This window comes from Sciurus vulgaris, assembly GCF_902686455.1.
Source record: "Sciurus vulgaris genome assembly, chromosome: X".
Classification (NCBI taxonomy): domain Eukaryota; kingdom Metazoa; phylum Chordata; class Mammalia; order Rodentia; family Sciuridae; genus Sciurus; species Sciurus vulgaris.
Genome location: NC_136471.1, coordinates 110931293 through 110955896, shown reverse-complemented (window position 1 = coordinate 110955896; position 24604 = coordinate 110931293). Strand labels below are relative to the sequence as shown.

Here is a 24604-nt window from a genome sequence, read left to right as displayed (position 1 = left end):
CTTTGGAGCCCACTTTTAGTTTTAATTTTACACAGTTGAAAATTTAGACTTTTTTATTTCTCCTCCATAATGTTAGTTATAAGAAAATGCTAAAGAAAAACATTCCAAAATTGTTAGACACAACAAAAAAATAAATGCAAAAAAGAAGACAGCATTCTAGACTCCAATGATGATGGTGAAATCTTAAATGGAATCATTTCATGATGATAAGATAACCTAGATGAATTTTATAAAACACAAGGATTGATTAGTGAACAATATTTCTAAGGACAGAAAATATCTATGATATTTTAGTAGGAAGGGTTTTAGCACACGATATTTGGCTATAAAATCTTGAACCTTCTTGTGCACCAAAATTTGATACAAAGAAGTATGCTCTAAATTCTTATTATAATATCTAATGAAATTCATTACCTCTTTATTCTGTTATCTGAGAAGAGTTTGTAAAATAACTATGTTTACAAAAAGTAAAAAGCAAAAGAGTTTATTAGACTGGACAGCAAATGGTAATGTTTGTTTTTTTAATGATGGTTGCATGAGAAACTGTAATTATATAAACAGAACAATCTTTCAATCTCAGCTGAAGAGTTTCTATACTTCTTTATTTTATTTGATTATCACTAAGAACCAGGAAGATCTTATGTATTTAAATAACTATACATCAGTATATATCAAAAAAACCCTACAAAATATAATGCAACACCTATGAATTCATTTTTCAGTGTGTGTGCCTAAATGCACACATATCACAAGCTGGCAATGGGTGGGGTAGAGTTACTCGTCTTAGAATCTTTAAATGTAAACCAACTTCTAGACTCTTCCCTAGATCCATTTTTCACCTGGACCCTGTCTTTGCATAAGCTGTTTATTTCAGGTAACTCCCGAATCAATATCTATAAATAACTTTGCTCCTGAAATCTTAATTGTGTTTTCAACCATTTCTTTAACAATTAATTATGGTCATCTAGCTCTGTTATATTATCTTGTCCCCCATAATCAACTCCTAGTTTGAATCTGTTTCTCGTTATGATATTACCATCTTCCACAGCATTCATTCTCAAACTCTTAGATGCAGGCCTTCTCTTTGATCTTCAGTTTCATACATCAAATCAATATCAAAATCCTATATTTTCTAGCTTTACTATGTCTCTCAATTTCAGTTCTTTCTTTTCACTCTTATACCATGACTGCAGATTGGTCTTGCTTGCTTCCTTATGTGTCTTAATGACTCCATTTATTTTCTTATCTTCTCCCTCCACCTCTCTCCCTCTCCTGGTGCTCTCCCTCCCTCCATCTCTGTCTGTCTCTCTTTCTTCCTGTCCATCTCTCTCTCTCTCTCTCTCTCTCTCTCTCTCTCTCTCTCTCTCACACACACACACACACACACACACACACAAACACACACACACACAATCTCTTTCTCTCCACCCCTATATAAATGCATCTGCCATAGCATTACTATCATGGGTTTAATTATGTATTCTATCATCTCTTCTTGAAATAGCCTTTCCTCTTCAGCTTCCTTCTGCTTTGAAAGTCCTATTCATGACCAGATCAAATTTAACCTCCTCTTGGAAGCATCCCAGGAACCCTTCATTCAGACCCAATCTCCCCTCTTCTTGCCCTCTCTCAACAACCTTTAAAACTGCTCTACTGAAAGTACCAGTTCTAGACTGTCTTACTTGTCCAAATACCCACATTTGATTGTGAGCTCTTTTAAGACAAAGGCTGAATCATATTCCTCCCTGCATCCCCTCCATCACCTCTGATATTAGCTGGCACAGAGTAAGCATTCTAATGTTTGTTGAACTGAATTGAACTCTTAGGTTGCCAGAGGCATCCTGGTGAATGTAAATTTCAAGAGCTGCTTATAGCTATAACAGGTTGACAGCAGGTGCTAGATGTCAAAAGAAGGGAATTTACATGGTTGACTCCACTTCTAAAATAAGCAAACTTCTAATAGACAATACCTGAGAGGAAGATATTGGCTGGCATTTCATTAGCAATAGAGATTTCATAAAAATGTGGAAAACAACATGGCCTTTTTATTTTGCTATGAAGGATTTCATACATTAGGTTGTAGCAATGAATGATGGGTTGACAAAGCTGCTATAAAACTGTCAGTTAATTCAAAAATCCTGTGAGTATTTTTATTCTCATACAGAACATTTCCCCTTCTACAGCCTTATATACCAACTCTTCAAGCAATACAATGTGAATTTCTTTTCTTAAAACTTATAAGATGTCATCAAATTTCTCAAAGAATTCTGAACTGGATTGAAAATGCCTTAGCTAAAAAAATAATTTCAAAAGAAACAACTCTTTAGAGTTTGCATTCTGTTTTAGAAGTCCTTCTCCCAGTTTAGTTGATAAAAAGACTGCATAGTACACCTTTCATGTTCTATCTCTAATATCTGTGTATCCAGTTAATTTCACCATGACAATATGTATATTTAATTAGCATCTAGAATGTGTCACATGTTTACGTTAGAAACATCACATAATTTATCGTTTATAATCATCCTACCAGACTAAGTAAAATTATTAGCCCCCTATGATGAGGGAACCATGGTTTATAGAAGTGGATCTACTAAGGCCCAGGTCACAAAGCTAGTAGGTCACTGGGTCCACTGGTCTATATATCTACTACACATTTAAGAAATAATCTTATAAATCTTATAAATTAAATATTTAGAAGACAGACATATAAATAAGGGCAACAAAAATTATATTTAGCTTATAACAATTTGAGTTTAGTCTTAATGTTTAAGTTATCAGATCAATATGCCTTCCCATTTTTTGATGAATCATTCTTTTTCATTTGATACGCCTCAGGACTCAAAATCATATTGATATGAGTTGGAATTCTAGTTCTTCACTCATCATTTTCCTAAGACCATAAACACATTACTTAAGCTCTTTAGGTCTAAATTCTCAGACTCTGACATGACAATAGTAATATCTACCTCTTAAATTTATAATGAATATTGAAAATACAATAACTTCCATGAATTTCCTTGTTTATCCAAATAAAGACTTTTCCAAATATTTGTTAATTCTATTTATATATCCTATTTCATCTTTTCCCTAGCAATCTTCTCCTTTTGGTCTTTTGAATATTTTTTGTGGTGAAATAATCAAACAGCTACCAAAAAAAGTTATTACATTCACACTAAACATTGAAATCACTCATAGATTATAATTAAAATAACAGCCAACATTCATTGAGTTTTTAATTATGACTCTCATCTAAATGCTCTACATGTGTTATCTAATTCTCTCAATCCTTGAGTTAGATACAAGTGATAACTATTTTATAGAAAAGGAAACCAACAACAGTTTACTGAGATTAGCCATTTGTTTGTCACAAAGCTCAATGGCAGTTCAGGCAACCTGCCCTCAAAACCTGTATGTACTGTTACTATATATAATTAAAGTGGTAGTGGTGGGGGCTTTGAAGGTATAAGCAATAGAAGCAAAGCTCTTAAATGCAAATGTCAGAGGACCCACCCACATTTGCTAATATTTGTGAAACAGAGTAATAAAATAAAGCAGTTATTTTTTCCATATCCTCATCACTGCTATGCAAGGTATAATGGTATTATGTTTTGCAGCATTAATGGACATGTACAAAAGATTTTCATAATTCAGACACTTCCAAAGAAGCAAATTTAAATCCTTCTTCCTCCATCTGCTTTTGGTTCCCTGATCCAGACCTTCTGCAGACGAAAATAACCAGGAATGGTTGACACCTCAAGAATTGAAGATAAAGGATCAATTTGAACATCAGAAAACAGGAAGGAGAATGTCTTATTTGAACTCATTTAGAATGAAATTTATTATCTTACCTAGATTATAACATGATTTCAATCAATGTAACTAACTAAAAATAATAGACATCATGGAAATAGTTTTGTATAGTAAAACAGGCTGACATTTTGTGGACCGAATTATTTGAGATTTAGCATGAATTTTGCTAGAAGAGAGGAATTGCTTTTTTACTGAACTTTTCTTTTGATAAAATGTAATAACTATGTATAGATTTCCCAAACTGCTCAAAGTTATGAACTGGGATTTACCAAGGAGGGAAAAATGTATCAATATAGTATTATACACATATTAAATATTTTTCTTTATTTAGCTGATTCCTTTTTAGATATTTCTAGAAGCTGCAGGGCAATAAAAAAGGAAGATCAAAATTGTCAAATGGGAAAATGCAATTTTATGAGCAAGTATTTTATTTCTGCCCTTTCCCTGAAAATCAAATCTATACTAAGAAAAATTCTATTTGGAACACTATTGAAACTTTATGAGTATTGAATTTCCATCCCATTTCGTAGATTTCAAATTGAGAGGTAAACTGAAGCATAGCTGGCCTGGAAATGACATTGTTTAGATAAACATAACTTGTCAGAATTAGCTTAGTACCAGCATTAATGACTCCAGGCATATTTGGAACTAAGATTCTAGCTTAGGCCTTTAATAAGCAATGTGACATGTTTAACAGAGATTTGCTTTTAAGAAAATGCTTTATTGGACCATTTGGATTAGAATCTTTATATTATGTTACAAATATTTATAAAGGTATCATTCCTAAAAGACAAAAGCTTAGAAAAGCAGAATTATTCAATTCACTAGATATCAGCAGAGTAATACAAAGTTGCCCTCCTGTTACTCAACTCTAATCTCCAACATGAAAAAGTCAATGTAATATTTGAAAAAAAAACAAGATTCCAAGGGATAAAGGAAAATGTTTAGACAATGTTGGACAGATACTGTAAAATATATTAGTGTTATTTTCCTCTTAGGAAAAGTAAGTTACTTTTCATCAGTAAGCTAAGAAATAATTTTCTATATAGTATGATAAGATTTGCATAAATATCTTTATCAAGTTTTCATTTTTCAGGTGAGAACCAGATCACTTAACTATGCAATGGGAATTCATTCTCTTACTGAGTAAATCATTGAGTAAATTCATTTTTTTTGGTGCAGTGTGTTGCAACCTGGTGGGTAGAACCTTCATGGTTCTAGTTTGGGGGAAGAACACTGACATATCAATTAAACAGCAATTTATGTTGGTCATTACAGATAATTTTATTCCTGCCATGATGGATATAAAAACAACAACCTATGACTTACATAGACTCAAAGGACATGAGTGTTAACTTCCTAGTCCAAATTAATTGTGGAAGATATTGACTAGTTTCTTACCAAATCTGTTTTTCTTCTTCTTGGTCTTAACATTGCATATTAGTTCCCTCTGCCTTGCAGTTAGATGCAGCCCTATGACAAGTTCAAGCCAAAAGACTACCAACATCACACATAGTCAATCTGAATAACTCTGTATAAAGATGAAAAGGTCTGTGCAATGTCTAGGCAGACGGGCTTTACACAGTCTCCCAAAGTTTCTGTCCACCATAGTATGGTACAAAGATTTCCCATATTACACAATGGGGGCATCAAAGTAGCAGAGAGTCATTCAAATCTGTAATTGCCACTGAAGATGGGAAGAAAAACTGTCTGGGAAGAAACTTAGTGGTTGAACTAACCACCAAGAATATGGAGAGACTAGCATCTCTATGGATGTCATCCCAGTAAGGTGACAACTAAGGAGCAAATATTCTGCTATACTATGCTCACCAAGTCTAGGACACCATGCCTTGTAACTATATAAGCCCTGAATTGTTGAAAATTATATTTCCTCTGTTCAGCAGAATTAGATTGTTATTGAAAGATAACATTACAGACTGAAAATCTTACTCAGTATAATAGTTATCATTTACAATTATTTCACACTATTTTTGTAAATGTGGTGGGGGTATAGTAACTAAATTATTAGTGAAATTTTTGCCCTTGCCTTGAATTTCCCATGCTTAGACTTACTTCGATCAGTAATAATTGTTCTAGCTTCTTGATTGCTGGTTTTGTTTTTCAAATTCTGAGCAGCAGTAATGAGTTCTTCCAACTGGGGGCGTCTCTGTTCCAGATCCTGCAGTGTTGCCTGGAAGAACAAATATCATTTAATATTGGGGTTCTTCACCATTGCACTTTCCTTTTATGGAATACAAAGCAGAGTACAATTTTCAAACAAGCCAAAACACTTTTAGAAATCAAAAAGATGTTATTGGATATAAATCTCTACTGTGGAAGGCTTCATAGAAAATAATTGAACAAGAAATGTGTTTTACACTTAGATCCCAAATAATATTTCAAGTGAAATCTTGATTATAGATTTGCTTCACTATTGAAGAGCTTGAATGGAGACATTTCAGAGTATGTGGATTTACTTAAGTCATTATATATAATGAAACATAATTTTGAATTATGACAATGTGTTTAACAGAAAGATAGTTATTTATACCTGTAATCTCATTCTGTTTGCTGTCACAAATAAGGTATATATTTATTTTAGAAACAGAGAAGACAGGAAAGTGATTTAAGAGATATTACTTATTTTACTTCCTTGTATCTGATGCTCCTCATGTGTAAAATGAGAAGGTGAAGTAGATTAGTTAAATCAGTCTTTCCTCAAAGTTGCCTGTCTGCAAAAATCACCAAAATTCCTTTGCCCCATCGCAGGACTAATGAGTTGGTAGGGGAAATCACTGAAAATCTGCATTTTAAATAAATAACTTTTATGATTAGGCAAGTTTGGAGAACATCAGGCTCTAGATATTGGTATAAACTTCTCCAGCATAAATGACTTTGATTTAATTCTGCTTTAGATAAAAATAACAAATAGAATGAAGTCAACAACTTTTTAATTTATAGGTAGCAATGCTAATTATTAAGAAATTCTTCTTGTATTTCAAACATCCATCTAGTCTGTCATCTTAGTCTCTCTGCACTAAGGGGTCAAAATTCTCCCCAAATATGTGAAAAATTATCTTTCTCCTTTTTCTGGTTCAAACTAAGTTTCATTTCAATTATGGAAAGTAAAATTAATATTTATTTGTAGTTGATAATCACTCCGTGATAGATGTTTTACCCGCATTTTCTCATTTTTAGTCTCATACTAACTATAATAATAACCATGCCAGAAATTCTGCCTCATTTTAAATATTATGCTCTTTCTACTACTATGTGAGACTGATGAAAGTGAAGAGATAAAATGTGGTAGATAGTAGTAATTGTGAAACAGTCATCTATTATGCTCTTTGACTTTTACTGATTTTCTAAGGATTTTGTTTTTGAAAAGGTCAAATTTGCTCATTCTGTAGTGTTTCCATTGTGAAGAGCCAGGGAGATAGGCTTTGAGATTTAAGCTCAATTGCTTTTGGTAATATTAAAATAACGGGGAAAACTTATCCAAATATTGTACACTTATTTTGAGCATTTTTCTCTCTCTGTATTGAAAAATTGGAGGGGTTAACTTTTAACAAATTTTCTGCATTTGTAAGCTGTGATTACTCAAAAGAAAAATTCAATTTTCAGGTTCCTAACTTTTATGGTTTCTTTACATAAAAGTGTGTTTGAAATATGGAACAAATTGCCAAAGATAGCTATTGAAGTAAGTAGCATAAGTAAGTTAGAGAGTATTGAACAAATTTTAAGTAGGAAGCATATAGTAGCATATAGATTTTATGAAAGAAGATGTTTACTGGGGTTGGAATGTTAACTTCTGGTCATCTGTGACAAAGTAAGTTAAAAAGTTGCTTTGTAACTCTCTACTCATAAATGTTTAAATATATTCGATAGATGTTTTTTAACATGGACTTACCCAGAAACCTCAGATAGCCAAATCTCTACCTTAAATTAATAAATAACTTTAAATACACATAGCTAATGGAATGTATAAATTCATTCATTTACTCATTTGTTCATGCTAGTGTACATTTTTTAGGAGTTAGGTGCTATTAAAGGGGTATGTATACTATAGTGAACAAATGTATTGGGTATGGTATATAGTTTAAATGAAAAACTGTGTTGAAGAGTTGAACTTTTTATATAAAATATTATCATTATTAGGTTATTTGTTTTTGATTTAATATTAGTTCTCCCCTCAAAAAACCAGATTATTATTTGCTTTCCACTTTTAGAAACTTTACTCAAGGTCTGCTACATTTCTTTCTTCTTTTAAGATTTCAAAGTTCATTTGAGAAGTATGTTGTAAAAGTAACTTGATCAACTTTAATGTGAACCTTCCCAGACTAAATTAAACCTGACCACAATGAACAGCTTTTACTGCTGAAATTAGCAAGCATGTCAATTTAGACTTAAAACAAGCCATTTTCCTCTCTAATGAACAAAATAGGTCTCAGGGTATTGTGAAACCTGTTCTCTAGTTGGGTGATTCTCTAATTCTGCTGACAGACACATGCTTTGTAAGCACCTGAGAAGATTATTAACAACATCCTTTGAAGCAGCCTCCTTAAAAGGAGATTCACAACTGCAATACAACTATGAATTTATAAAGTATTTCTAAACAAAATTGCCACTCTTTATCTCATTCATTGATCATCACATACTAACATTCATTTCAAAAACAAACTAAAATAGTAATCTATTTTGCTATGTAATTTATCACATACTAATGTACTCTTTATTTAGTGCTTTCCCTGTATAGTAGAATGGGAATTTTCTCCTTTGATTTCATTTCCAGAATTAAAGGGAAAGATTTGAAGATGTCATACAATTAAGTATTTTTAACTAAGATATTATAATACAGTAACTAAGACCCTGCTAATGAACAGAACACAAGCATACTGTGAGAGTAAAGGTTTCTTTTTATTTGGTTTCCTTTTAACTGTATTCTACTTATTTTCCATTATAATTTATTTGAGTTCACATCTTAGTTTTATAATTCCATAACTTCTAAGATAAAATGGTATTCTATGGAGCTATGCAAAAGTGAGAGAAACTTTGGATCTAATCATTATTCAAACTGCTTACCCCCAAAATATCTCCCTTCAAAATTTTGGTCTGCGGTTGTAGGTCAGTGGTAGAGTACTTGCTTTACATGTGCAAGGCCCAGGTTTGATCCCAAGCATCAACCACCGACACAAATCTATGTCCCCAGTTAGTTGTCTCTACCAGATGTTACTCTCTCAAATATATAACTTCTATTCTAATATTCATCCTTACATGACCTCCGGTCCTCTTCTATGGTTTAATTTTCTCATTCTAGTTTTAGTCATATTCAACAAATAGAATACTAAAGGTGCTTATTTATTTACCTGATACAAGCCCAGATATTTATTACACAAATAAGTTATATGAACAAAACTAAAGCCATCACATGCTTAGCAGTATTTAAGCATGATGATCGTGTCTACATGGATTCTATCATTCTGGAAGGAAACAAAATACAGGAAAAGGAAAGAATCAATGCTATTTTTAAGGAGTCATAAGCCAGCTACTGGGCTTTACTAAAAAAAAAGCTTACCCCTTGGAGATGAGAATTCATCATGGATTCCACTAGCTGGACAAAGATGGAGGGAAAAAAAATCTTCAAATACAAAGTGAATCAGAAGTCTTTAATCCTAGTAAGTCCCCCCAGGGTTGAGGGAAGTGGTTATAAATAACAATCCTATGAAAGAGGGAGTTTAACAGTGAAACTATACATAGTATAAGTAGGTCATTTTAGACTCTTAGAAAAAATTACAATTCATTATTGCTTTTGTTAAAATGAAATTCTCCATAAATAATACTATAATAGAAAACTCTCTGCTGACTTAAATATTTATTTATATGTCTAAGACTTCAACTAAACATGTTGTATTTTTACATTTTTGCACAAAAAATCAACAATTTTCATGTAGTTATAGTTAAAAGCTCATGGTTATGATCAACTGTTTCTATTTTCAGGAAATAAATATGAATTAGGCTTCAAAGTAATAATATCAAATCTTATATTTTATTTACAACTCAAAAAATTAACATTCAAGATCTACAAGGTAAAATAGTTTCTAGAACCCTTTTACATAAGGAAATAGAATAAGCAGTTAAGTCAGGTAGGTACTAAATTGTAGCCTCTCTAGTAACTGAAAGGGCTTTACCTTTGAGGACGCTAATCATCTGTCTAGCTTTTAACTGCCTCGCTGAGCACCTTCATTCTGGCTTCTAGTCTTGCATTTAGCTGCTCCTCCAAATAGACTGGCCAAATCCAAAGTTGTCTTTATTGCCCTCTGCTTCCTCACTTCTCATTTACATTTTAAATTGACTTGGCGATTTTCCTACTTGGCATAACTTCCCTACTTCTTCTCCGAGTGTTTTACTAGCACCTCTTCTGGTATTTACCTTCTAACTATGATTATCCTTTTGTCCTTTATTCATTAACGACTACTTTCTTAAAGAACATTTTAGTTTTACAGAATTTCAAACTCAGAGAAGACTTGCAAGAATGGTAAAAGAACTCCCAAGTACCCTTCAGCTAGATTTATCAATTGTTAATCTTTATTACATTTTACTTATCACTTATAGTTCTCTTAGTGTCTCTCTCTGTGTATAATATCTATATATTTATTATATATATGCATTTTCTGAAGAATTTGAGAATAATTTGCAGATTTCATGACCCTTTATTCTTAAGTACTTCCATGGTTATTTATTTCATAAGGACAAAGTCAATCTCTTATAGAACCTCAGCTCAAGTTCAAAGTCAGGAAATTTAACATTACTTTAGTACTATAATTCTATCCACACACTTAACTCGGAGTAGACAATTACCTCGTTATTGGCCTTTATAGCTATATTTTCATTTCCTGGCCTAAGCTCATGCACTGCACTTAGTTGTCATATCTCCTCAGTCTTCTTTAATCTGAAATAGTTATTTGCCTTTCTTTGACCTTCATAGCATGGATACTTTTGAAGAATAGAAACCAGGCATTTTATAGAATGTCTCCAATTTATGTTTCAGCAAATACTCTTCAATGCTGCTGTTATGTTAGCCATTGAACTAGGCACAGGGGATAGGGAAATGTAGGAGAAAAAAATTCTTTCCTCAAAGAGAAAATGAACTAATAGTGATGAAAGAGGGTAAACAAGTACTTACAATAAACTGAGATAAGTATTATAGTAGGGAAACCATAGGGGACTATCAAAGCATAAGGTAGTAATAGCCAACCAATTTTAGGAATCAAAGAGGGTATTCTGGAGGAATCCAGATTAAACTATCTTCAACTATTTATCTAAATAATATGAAATGGTTTTAAATTTCATATTATTATGATAATGATACCCACTGCTAATGATACCCACTGTGGTGACCTGGTGAATATGAAAGCCTTTTTCTACTGGGATCTAATTGACTAAGGACCCCAGTTGCTGTATGTTGAAATCCATCACTGCACTGCACTGAAATGAGCTTCCCATAGACTGCTCCTCACCAATGTCTGAATGTGGTGGGGATACAAAGGCAAAGCCTTTCTTGGGAGACAAGGGACTCCTCAGCTGACTTTGGTTCAGTAAATCCTAAACAACTTTGTTGAACTTTCCTTAGAATGAATAGTGCACTGGCATATTTCCACTCAACTTCCTCTTCTTTCTTTCATTTGAGATCAGACTCATAACTCTTTCTACTGGCTCTTCTACCTTGCCTGGCTTCTTCCTTATTTCCTTTCACAAAGATATTTTCTCTAATAAAATATTTCCCCTTTTTCTCCTATCATGGCACATGTAATCTTGGGTCCTAAGACACCTACTTTTGCTCTTCTATACCCTAAGCATCTCATCAACTCTTTGGTTCCATGTCAGCTGGTGATTTCATGACACTACCACCTATGAGAGTAATTTTCAATTGGACATTAGTAACACAGGTATCCTCATGCATTCCAGGGATTGACTATTTATTTATTCATTCATTCATTCATTCATTTGATTAGTAAATTATAGTTATACATAACAGTTGAGTTCATTTTGACAAAATCATACATACATGGAAATTGATTTACTCAATTTCAGTCCCAGAGCTCATCCCTGCTTTTCCTCTCCCTGTTCTTTTTCCCCTACTCCACTGGTCTTCTTTTCACTAGTTCGTTTATTTTTGATTGGTCTTTGTATACAGATATATAAAGTTGGAATTCACTATGGTATATTTATACATGCACATAGCATAATTTTGTTCAATTCATTACACATTTCTTCCCCTTTCCTTTCCCTTCTCCTACCCTCTCAATATCTTTCTATTCCACTGATATTCCCTTTATCTTTATGATATCTGATCACCTGTGATTTTTCCCCTTATTTTGCTTTAGCTTCTGCATATGATAGAAAACTTTTGACCCTTGATTTTCTGAGTCTGGCTTATTCCACATAGCATAATGTTCCTAGTTTCATTCATTTACCATCAAATGCCATGATTTCATTTTTCTTCATGTCTTCATGTCTTCAAACTCAATTGTGTATATGCACCATGTTTACTTTATTCATTCATCTACTGATGGGTATCTGGGCTGGTTCTATAGCTTGGCCATTGTGAATTGTGCTGCTATAAACATTGATGTGGCTATATCATTATAGTATGCTGTTTTTAGTTTTTTGGAATAAATGCTAAGGAGTGGGGATGACTGGGTCATGTGATGTTTGTGTGCCTAGTTTTTGTAGGGTCTTCATACTGCTTTCCAAAGTGGTTGTAGTAATTTGAAGTTCCACAAACAATGTATGGAGGGGTTGGCCTTTTAAGACGCAATTCAAGTACATCAGTATTTTTAATTACCTCTATTTTAGAGACCTCTCCCAATTTTCTTAAGGGTCCAACCATTATTTTCAATGAACCCAGAATTTAGTTGGAGGAAGAGATTATTTAGATGTACTACAATGATAATGGTGGGGTTCCATTCCACATGTGTAGCTCAAGAACTCTAGGGTGTTTAAACAAGTCACCAGGAATCCTTTGTATGTAACAACCACTAGGCTTGCTGGAAGACATGGCAAAAGGATCTTTTGGGCTAGTTTTCATAATATGGATAAAAGAAAAGTTAAGAAAAAATATTCTGTTCTTTCTGTGTGAGAATTTCCCTGGGTAGGCAGAGACCTCAATCAAGATCAGTTTTTTGAGTGTGCAACTTGTGCAATTATACAAGTGACTGCATTAGAAGTGTTTCATGACTGGTTTAATGCTCTGCTGTTGTCATCAGAACATTTTAAATAATTTTCTTAAAAAGGGGCCTTATTTTAGTTTTTCAGTGGAACCCACAAATTATGTATCTGATCCTAACTTTAACTCTGAGGTTAGTAAAGAATTAATAATTGAATATCTTGACTGAAACACTGGTTAATTGTTGATGGTGAAGAACACATCTGAACATGAATTAAATGATACCAATTCGATGCCTCTTGCTTAGCTCCTGAAAATGTATTTTGTAAACAGCAATCATGAACAAAATGCATTTGGGGTAAAAACTCTTCTGGTTTCAGAAAAAGATTATATACTAAGTTAGTCAGGGTTCTTGCAATCAAAAAATGCCCAGTTCAAATGGGGATAGGGAGCCTTTCCTCCCTAAGTCTTGAAAAGCTAAGGATAGGGTGTAGTTATTGGAACCCAAAAGGGGCTATAGGAAGACCTCCTGCTAGCAGATGTGGCTGTCAGTAAAAAGACCTGAGTACCCCTTGACCCACTGTCCTTTCACCTGCTGATCTGCTGGCACCACCCACTTGAAGGACCTCGGCAATAGACAAACAAGTCCACTGTTGCTGTCCATATTGGTTGGCCTTATAGGGTAGAACAAGAAGCTAGACTGGGATTGCAAAAGAATCAAGCAAAAATACCAAAATGAAGAGTAATGGTGTTAAAAACTACTACAAGAAATCAAATATAGGAATGACCACATGTGAGGATTTTCAGGAAAGACTTCGTATAAGGGATGGTCATGTAGTTGAGCCTTGAGAAATTTGGATAGGGCATGAGGAGGAGAAAAAGTGTAAGCTAAGGCATGGAAATGAAATAAAGTCTCAATGGGCTGGCTGGAGTCTACGATTATTTAGAAATAATGGGAAATAAGCTTAGGCATAGCGGAAATAGTTTATAGCTCACTTTCTATTTGTTTAATTGGTATATAATAATTGTCCTATGATTAGGTTTTTAAAAGTCAGTTTGAATGTTTGGATTTTATCACAAGGACAACTAGAAAGCAATGAATTCTAGAAAACCTGAAGCTGAGGGGGAGCAAGTTTTTAGTAATCCCACACTTTGTACATCATGTTCTTTCTGGCTGGGGTACCTTCCTCAGCTATTGGTCCATTCCTGGAAATACAGTAAACCGATAGCCATAATAAGAAGTGTTGACTGACCAAATGACTAGATACAATAAAAGGAAGCAATGATGCAAGAAATGAATAATTATAATTGGAAAAGTATGGAAGTTGCTAGAACATGTCTGTTTCATACACTATTCTTGGTAATATAAAAATGATTGATATTTTGGGGTGACTTAAAAAATTAAAAAATGACAGCTATTTAAGAAATTATCATAACTATTCAAACTCACAAAAGACAATAGGACAGTCTGTAAAATTTCTCTACTTCTCTGTAATGATGGTTTTGTTATTTGTTGATATTCTTAGGAGCTTAAAAACATATCATAAGCCTACCAAATTTGATTCCTACCTTGTAACTGTATAATGACAAACTAATTTACTATTAGTGTGTCATCTTTAAAATAAATTCCTTCCCTTTCAAAAAAGAGATTAAGATGTTCTTTTTCAAACCATTGTGTTGCAAGAAACTTAAGGGATTTATTTACTTGTCATTTCATAAAACCCTTAACATGCAAAAATGAAAACTTTTAGTCACAAAGCCAGTAAGTAATGTGGTCTAAATTGGGGATCATGAAGCATAATTTCAAAGTCAAGAAAAAAGAAGAATTTTAAGCTACAATTTGTTGATAATGATTTGTAAATACATTTCTAAACAGATACAAAGCCTGATGATATTTTTAGCTGTTCAACATTAGATCTGTTATTCTACATTGTTCACATTTCTTGAAACCCTATTGTTGTATAAATTTAGCATATTGACAAAAGATAATTGGGGCAGTTTTAAGACCAGTTTTTGTCATGTTCATCACATTTAGAGCCTTTTGAAATTATGACCCAATTATATAAGCAATATACTATTTTCTCCCTATATGTATTTTTATAAAAAAGGGAAAATGAAACTATTTAACCCTATACATATTTTGGATTATTCCTGCAATTTTTTCAGTATTCATTTCTTGTTCTATCTTCAATAAAATCATTTTGGAGTTCTCCTAATTTCAACAGTTCAAGATAAATTCTCTTAACTCTTCAGAGCACTCCATATTGAAAATTGATTCACAACTGAATCAAATTAATAAAATAGAGGATAAATTATAAATAAAGAGTAGTGAGGACATTATATATAATATTTTGTTTTGGTACAGAACACCCGTGATTTTGTATCCTAAAGATACTGTCAAATTTTGTAGAAATCCCAGAAAAAAGAAGCAGAAGCTGACAGGTAATTAAGCTTTGATTGATTGGGTAAGCAGGAAATATGTATGAGCAGAGTTTTATGCACAATACTGTACAGTAAGGTATGCCTATGGTTGACAATGGATGACATAAAAGAGAACCCATAGTGAAGTCAATTAACTTGCAATGCGGTTGGGGAGATGACCTTCAGGTCCATCCATATGTGCTCACACATGCATTTACCCAATAATAGAAGACAATATGTAAATGGCAAATGTAATAATCTATAGACCACAGACTATAAAGTAATGGAATTCTGAAGAACAGAATTTTAATGTACCCATGTGTAGGAAAAGTGGCACAGACAAGCAGAAATCTGAACTGTAACTTGGAGGATGAAAAGGATTGATGACAACCTAATGATGAAGGAGAAGGAATTCCAGTAGAAAGAGCGGTCTTAAAAGTTATTGGGAAAGAGTGGAAAGGGAAGCTCTGTAGTGAACAGAATTATGATGACTATGATCAAGTTGGGCAGGGAGGCTGGGTCCAGAATGTGAGGGCTCTGAACAACAGATGACCAAGTAAAGACATTATGTTGAAGTCAGTGGGGAATCATTGGATGTTTTGGAACAGAGGAATGCCACAATAAAAGTGGCATTTTAGAAATATTAACCTTGCACCACGGCATCCAACGTTCTTTCCAAGACAGAACTGGAAAGCTAAATTGCAGCAGCCTGAGAAAAGCCTCATCTATCCCTTTTGATTAAATTTCCTGTCATGAAAACATGCAGAACATTTCTAATGTAACTTCACGCACCCTTTTATTTAAGGATAAAATAATAATTCCACTGCATATAAGTAAAATAAATTCAACCCCATTTGCTTATAAAAACTGTCCCAGAGAATTATTAAACAAATTTGCTGATCTCATTTGTAATAATATATTAAAATGGATGGGCATAGAGAGGGACTGTAGTTTTAGTTTAGAATAAAGTAAACATTCGGAGTGTTTTGTTAAGTTCTTAAATTCCTGTGCTAAAGGATAAACAGAGATGTTCAGAGTATGAGAGGAAATTGGGATCTCTCCAGAAAAATAACTTCAAATATTATTATCAGTGGTGATAAGAATTATCAATATAATATTAAGATGTCTCATTTTGTGAGCCTAACTTTTCAGTGCCCTTTTGTATCTATTACTGCATTAGATCTATGCTATTTTTCTATGGGAAATGGGGGTGCTTCAAATAGTACCCTAATTTCTAGGAAAGGAAGACAAGAAGATTATATAATCCCTTCGAAAATCGAAATTCAAGCAAATGAAAGGTTATGTTAAAATGTGTTTGGCCTTTCATGTTTTGAAAACATTTTAGAGATTATTTAGGTACTGAGACAAGAACCTTAGTATTCATAAACAACTGCAGTTATCAATAAACTGAGGCAGAGGAATAGATGTTCCTGTTCTGTGACACTACCTGTAGAAGGCAAATGAAGTAGAAAAATGAGTGATTATCTAGAGGCGTTTACATTCATGTACACAGTTAATCAGAATAATTCAAGCCTTCTAATCTCCTTTTCCTAATTTCAAATGGTGGACATTAAGATTTGAATTATCAAGAATATTGGCACAGCTGTTCAGTTCATGTTGTACATATAGGGATAGAATTGGGCTCAGTTTATTCATCTGTAAAATGAGAATAATTACATTTATATCAACCAATCTTGGGGCAATTAAAGCAATAAATTTACCTATAAGAATTCAAGTACCTAAGGTAGAAATTAGTTAAATATGGCTAGTCTGGGTTTCTTTATGGGGACAGCAATTAAGGAATATGTTATATATAATATATTTAACCCATGAGATCTCAACCTTCTGGTTTCACCAAGTTCTGGGTATTACAAAACAAAGATAACATATGGTTAGGGAATTTCAGTGGTTTGGGAATCTCTGAGTTTTATTAGTATAAAACCAGAGAGAGAGAGAGAGAGAGAGAGAGAGAGAGAGAGAATGCATGCACTTGTGTGTACTCAAAAGAGGCAATATGCAAATTAAGAAGACAGATATGAACAAATCTATAGCATACTTTTGTATCAAAAAGGTATAAAGTGTACCATCTGAATATATATGTACATATATGTAAATGGAAAAAATGCTTAACAATTGGGTCTCTTTCTTCAAAATAAACAACATACTTTGTACATTTCTTCTGCAGTTGTTTCAGAGATTGATGTTAATCTATTTCTTCACAGAAATTATATTACTGGGGAAAAGATAAAAAAAATTGCCTTTGATTGGGTGCTATGAGTTTAAGCCCTGGTTTAGCTGTAAATCATTTGTGAAGATCATTTTTTGGTAGGTGAGTGGAGTTGCTATTATGGAGTGTTAATACACTTGCAGTGAAGTGTTGCTGGGGGTAGGAGGTGTTAGACATTGATCAGGAGCTTAAGAGATGAGCTATTTATTTTTGCTGTTGTAAGAGGAAAGTCTCCATAATAAAAAAATGATTCTGCTTCTCTATCAAAAAAACCCTTTTATGACATAAAAAGCTCTCTTCAGTAAACAAAGAACAGACTGTTATTGGGGGATGTAAAAATTACAATAGAATATATTTCCCTATAGGAACACAAAAGCCTTTAACTCAATTGGAACTTGCAGTGTGATAGCTTTTAAAGGAGGGGGCATATTCTATGGGGAGGATCTCAGATATACTTTCCAATTCCCTAGACCATACTAGTTCTTATCCTATAAAGATGGGTCTGCATTAGTACACTGTGCCAGTAAATCACACACTTGTACTGCACTGGAAAAGGAGCTGAGCTTGGGGGGAGAATTGTTTTATGTGGCCTAGTTCCAACAAAACACAAGGCTCAAATGAAGCTGATTCTGAGGAGTATGGAAACTTTATGTACTGTTTGATAGGAAAATATGTGCAGTTTCTAAAATGTGAGCTTCTAGATTTGCTCCAAGAGCAAACATAATCAGTTCTTAAATGTTTTTTGTAATATGGCATATTTAATCAAGTCATTTACATTATAGGGATATGTTAAGTTTAATTCTGTGTTTTATTGGGAAAGTAGCTCATTATTAATACTAATTTCAATAAATTTTAAGTAATTTAAAAATAAGCAATAATTCCTGCAGAAAGGTTTTAGCAACAATTCTCTAGTCACTTTTCTGTTTTATTTTCCTGTGAGCAAAATTACTTACTCTTTGCTACCTTATGCACTTTACTGGCATGAGGTTAGTAGGAGACAAAAATGATAATAATAATAAATCACTACTGTGGGTTGTTCCAGTTTTCAGTACCTCAATGCTTCCCCATCTTTCCCTCTGTCTCTGATATAGTAATGAACTGCCTTACTTTTATGTGAAATTTCTTTTAAGATAGTGGATAGAGGATGTGTTAAGGAGGCTAATGTTTCAATCAAACTACAAAAGTAGGTAAACTGGAGGCCAAAAACTAATTCCATGCTTTTGGTTCACAAAAAGGTTGTCACTATACATAAGTAATGACAAAAGTAACTCCTGGAACATGTGTTACTGAAGACGGATTGGGAATATTAAGTATTTGTATGGCAAGCAATAAATTGTGAGGTTAAAAAACATAAAACATTAGGAATCTGAGAGATAAAACTAAGTACTTTTGGTTTAATAAATATCCATCTTATAATTATTTTTATTTCTATGTTGGGGATTGAACCCAGGGACTTAGGCATGCTGGAAAAGTACTCTAGCACTGACTACATCCTTGGTCCCCATTTTGTAATCTTTTAGTAGTAATATCTTCCTCTAATCCCTATCCACTTAAATGTAATATTCACTGGAAATGCCAACTAAAATTTTTCATGCTACTCTCTCAAAAAGTTCAGTGAATCTTTGCCTTACAATTCAAACTCCTATAGCATAACAATTATAATAACAACAAAATAACTAGTTATTATGCTTTTCCTATGTGCCAGATACTGTTATATTTTACATATATCAACTTACTGCAACTTTGTGAAGTAGGTACTCTTATGCTAGATTGTAAAACAAGGAATATGAGGCATAGAGAGGTTATGCAACTTTCCAAAAGTCACAGAACTAAAGTGATGAAGGTAAATGAAATGGTCCAGATCCTCCTTTTTGAGTGATTTCTGCCATTGTTTTATCTACAGTTTCTTAAGCAGCTATAATGTAACAGAACCTGAACTAGATGTTTTCTCATAATTATTTAATCCTGACTACAACTCTATCTATCTGGGTATTGCATCCATTTTTACATACACAAAAAATAGGCTCAGAGAAGATTAAGTTTCCCTGAAGACAGCCCTTTGTGAGTAGAACAGCATTTGCATTCAGATCTTTCTGACTTCTAAGCCTAGCCCAGTCCACATACCATAAGCCCTGTCCACAGGCTACTGATTCCTAGTCTCAAATTTATTCTTCACTTTCTTGCCTCTGTGGCTGTGGTTCTCATGTCATCAAATCTAGCAATGCTTCAATGCAACTCTGTTTCCCAAACAGAATTCAATGTGTTAAACATTGAGGGGGAAAAAAAACCCTATACAATTGGTTTGCTACTTCTCATTTTGTAGAACTTCATTTCCAATTCAATGCTTGTCTTTATTTTTTTGTTACTGGGGATTGAACCCAGGGGCAGTTGATCACTGAGCTAAATTCCTAGTCCTTTTTATTTTTCGATGGACTCTCTCTGAGTTGCTGAGGCTGGCCATCCTCCTGTCTCAACCTCTTGATTTACAGGTGTGTGCCACTGTGCTGGATTTAAAAGAGTGGGCCTTAAACATATTTGAAGATATACTCCTATTAGTAAAATATTTTGGCATATCTTCTGTGGCATTATTACACAGAATACTTGCTGCTACTCCCTGATAGGATTGTACATCCACATCTTTACCCTATTGACATCAGCCTTGGTCAATAGACATACCTTTACTAATGAAATTGATTGACAGTGATGTACTATTTTTTTTTTTTTTTTTTTTTTTTTTTTACTGGGGATTGAACCCAGGGACTTTTAAACACTGAGCCACATTCCAAGACCTTTTTATTTTTTGAGACAGGGCCAAGTTGCTTAGGGCCTTGCTAAATTGCTGAGACTGGCCTCAAACTTGGGATCCTCATATCTCAGCCCAAGTCACTGAGCTCATAGGTGTGTACAACCATGCCTGGCTGGATTTGCTTTTTTAAAAAAACTATTTTATTTTTATTCTATGCATATATTCAAATTCATCATCTTTTTAATACTGTAAATATGCATTTCTATGGTTAAAATGTAGTGGATCATGGCATTATTTATATTCCCTACTTTAATTCTTTATTATTAAAAAATAAACCTTATTAAGAAATCCTCTGCTAAAATTATGCAAAACTGGTTATTACTATGTATTCATGGGTACATTAGTGTCCTATGGCAGTTGTAACAAATTATTATAGACGTATGGCTTAAAATGGCCAACATACATTAGTTTACAGTTCTAGAAGTCAGAAGTTTGAAAGGTAGATCTTATGGGCTAAAATTGTTTGTTTTCTCTCTAAAGGCTGTAAGTGAGAATTCATTTCCTTGTCTTTCCAGCTCCTGGAGTCTACGTGTATTCTTTGGCTTTTGGCTCTGCCCTTCATCTTCAAAACCAGTATCAAAGCATCTTCCAATCTTTTTCTCTGACTGCTTATAGCATCACATTGTCATCTCCCTTATAAGAATCCTTTTGACTACATTGGAAACACTGGAATAATCCAGAATAATCTCCCCATTTAAATAGCCTTAAGTTAATCCCATCTGCAAAGTCCCTTTCACCATGTAAAGTAACATAATCATAGGTCCCAGGTATTAGGATATGGACATCTCTGGGGAAAGGGGCATTATTAAACTTAGTACAATGTTTCTGCAGTTACTTAACATAAAACTGCTTTCACAATTTAACATACTTCTTTAGACTATTCTATACCCTGTGAAAGTCAGGAACAAGGGTCATGAAATTCTGTAGTGTAGAAAGCTCAGGATGTAAAAAGCAGTGAGAACCCTGCTCCTTGTGACTGACCTGTTTTTTTTTTTTTTTTTTTTTTTTTTTTTTTTTGCAGTGCTGGGGATCGAACCCAGAGCCTTGTGCTTGCAAGGCAAGCACTCTATCAACTGAGCTATCTCCCCGGCCCTTGACCTGGTTTAACCAATGGCCTCCACAGGTGGGACTGATGTATTCTCATGTCTTCTTCACCCCTTTCTCAAAAGTCCATTTGAATTGAGGTGTAATGTGAAACTCAAAAACAAGTGTTATACTGGAGACTAGGAATGTAGCTCAAGAACATAGTGCTTTCCTTGCAAGCATGAGACCCTGGGTATGGTCCCCAGTACCATGATTTTAAAAAGGGAATAAATTAAAAAGAAAAAAAAAAACTAATGGACTGTGAGTTCTAAGGAAATCAGAGTGTTGCTCTTTTGTGACAAGTAGCCCTCTAGGAGTGAAGCCTAGAAGAATTTCAGAATAAAGCCCTTATCTTTTGGGGAGTGATCACCTTCAGGAAATAAGGAAGTCTCACAGCCTTCTGGAATACAGAAAAAACACTTTCCTCTTAGCTTGGCTTTCCTCATTCAACTTCATTCTTCATTCTTCCCCCTCCACACCCACTCATAAACATTAGGCTTTCTTTCCAGCTGTCTTCCTCCCCCTTTTTCATTTTTAAACTTTATCTACTTTTTGACTCCTTTGCTCTGTAACAACTACTATGAAAACTGGGATGCTTTTTGTATTGTTACCATGGGGAAGACAATTTTCTCATCAAGGAAAGGAGGTGGTGCAGAGGGAAAGGAAAGAACCACGTATACAAAATTGAGAGTTAGCCTCTGTGTCTCTTCAACAATATCCAATTAAATCTTTTCACTTCCATACACAAAACAACAGGAACATGGCAGGTGGCAAATTTAGCCCAAAGATGTGAATGAATCAGTAGGCTCTGTGATAGTGTGCAGGAGGTGTGAGGGAGGTAGGGAGGCAAAGCCGCAATCCTGAAGTAGGGAACTAATTAACAATGATAACTGATAGATAATCACTATGCAGATGTTTGAATAGAGCTGTTCTCTATCATTTTCCGGTAAATACCTTTGGAGTGGTGGTAGGTGGTTTTCTCTCAAATGATGAAATGTAAACATGTAGACAAACAAAGCAGGTACAGGAAAGAGACCTATGAAATATTTCTTAAGGAAAAATTAAAACAACAGAATGCTATACAGAGAAGGAGAGTGTACCAATTCTTCCATTTTCTTTTCTCCACTCTTCTCTATACATGTTGAAAACAAAGTGGAAGAAAATTCAAATTCTGGAAACATTAGAGAGATGTTACTTGTCTATAATTTTATGTCTCAAACTAAGAAAAAAGTCTGTGTATCTATAGATGTGCCAATATTAAGAAAGATATGAAAAACTGGTCACTAGAGACTGGGAAGGGTGGGGGCAGAGGATAGATGTTCAAAAAGGGGCACAAAAAACACAGTTAAACTGGAGAATTACTTTTGGTTCTTCTTTAGTACAGCAGGGTTACTTACTATTGGATAAAATAATCTATGATATATTTAAATATGACTACAAGAGTATGAAATTCCTATCACATAAAAATGACTAATGGTTGAAGAGATGGAAATGCTTGTTACCCTGATTTGATTATTACAATTGTATAAATGCATTGAATTGCAATAATGTATATCATAAGGATGTACAAATATTATGTCTCAAAAACTATAAAAAAGAATTGAATAATATTAATCTTCTTGTCCTAATTCACCTGAATTGCATTGTTCTGAGCAAAGTAATTCCAAAAATTTTAAATGCTATTTCTAAAAATTATAATAGATAAATCATCATATCTTCAGAATAGTCCTATATAAACTCTGAATATAAAAATTGTGCATAAAGGCTTATATCACAAGAATGATCAAAGGAAAATAGCTATAAAATGATAGAAGCATACATTTAAAATGTTAGTAGTGATGACATCTGGAGCAAAAGATTGAAACAGAAGAAACACTGTTCATCAACTTTTTTTCTTTTATAATCAACTTTTCCTATGATTCTCCTTCCTTTCCCTTCATCTAGGGAAAAACTTCCTCTAGGTTTTAAAAAAATTAGCTTGTTTTCTAGAACACAATGATGAAAATTTTATATATAAAAAAGGTATACAGAATAAGAGATTATAATTCAAGTCTATGGCATGGTTATACCATACCAACTCACTCAGCAGTGTAAAAGTTATCTTGACTCATTTGAATTAATTCTTTAAAGTTTTATACGGAATAGCTGTTTTGTAAAACAAGCAAATGTTATTAGAAATAATTTTGAGAAATAGTTTAGGATTATAACTAAACTTGGAGTTTCCATGAAATTTGGAGAAGGAGAATAACAAGTAGAGATCCTATTCCAGACTTTTGACCCATATGTGGAACATCAGGCAACACAAAGTCAAAAGCCTACTTACAATCTCATTTGGATTCAGAGAAAATCCATGAGAGGCTGATCTGTGTATAATATATTGTTCTTTTCTTGGCAAAGTTAAACTGAAAAATACAGATAGATAGCCAGGCAGGGAGAGAAAGACAGAGATAGAGATGGAAGAGAGCCGCACAGTGAGATTTATAGGATACCATGCACACTTATTTATTCCTGTCAGCCTGTTTTGCTTGTCTCAAAGGAAAAAATGAATATATTATTCCTAAATTGCAAACTATTAAACATATAGAAACTAAGATGATTTACATTAAAAGAAAACAATAAGCTCTTTTTGCAGCACAAACTTAAGAGTTTCATTAAGTGAAGTTGTGGGAAAAGCTACATATCTTTTCAATCTCTTGGTTACTGCAAAATATGTAAATCCCATGCCCCATTACTCCCATACAAGCCAGAGAGTTGTTCTTATATAATAGCATTTCATTCATGATTGAATTGACACCAAATTGTTGCCTCTTCACAATATAGGCAGAGAATTTTTGAGTAAGGGGCTTTGTATTTTGTTTTGTTGTTGGACCACTAATAATAATCAAATTTCTAATGCAGTTAGGCCATAAAGATGAAATAAGTGTCTCACTTCAAATATTTATTAATTTTAATATGTTATGATGTGCGTAATCTACTCTAACATACTTTTGCAGACAGTATGCAATACAACGACATGTTAGCAGTCAGTTGCTAAAATCAGGAATTCATATGGGGGGAATGAGGTCAGAATTTAATCAGAAAGGTCAGACTC

General features: G+C 33.6%; 1 protein-coding gene across 5 annotated transcripts in view; it reads right to left on the bottom strand.

Annotated features, from left to right (window-relative positions):
- The window catches only part of DMD (dystrophin), a 2089750-nt gene that overhangs the window by 627452 nt on the left and 1437694 nt on the right, over window positions 1-24604 (bottom strand). For all 5 annotated transcript variants that reach the window (XM_079122792.1, XM_079122788.1, XM_079122791.1 and 2 more), the window contains one exon: window positions 5884-6001. In XM_079122792.1, the coding sequence (XP_078978918.1) occupies window positions 5884-6001 (118 nt within the window). The remainder of the gene's footprint in view (window positions 1-5883; window positions 6002-24604) is intronic.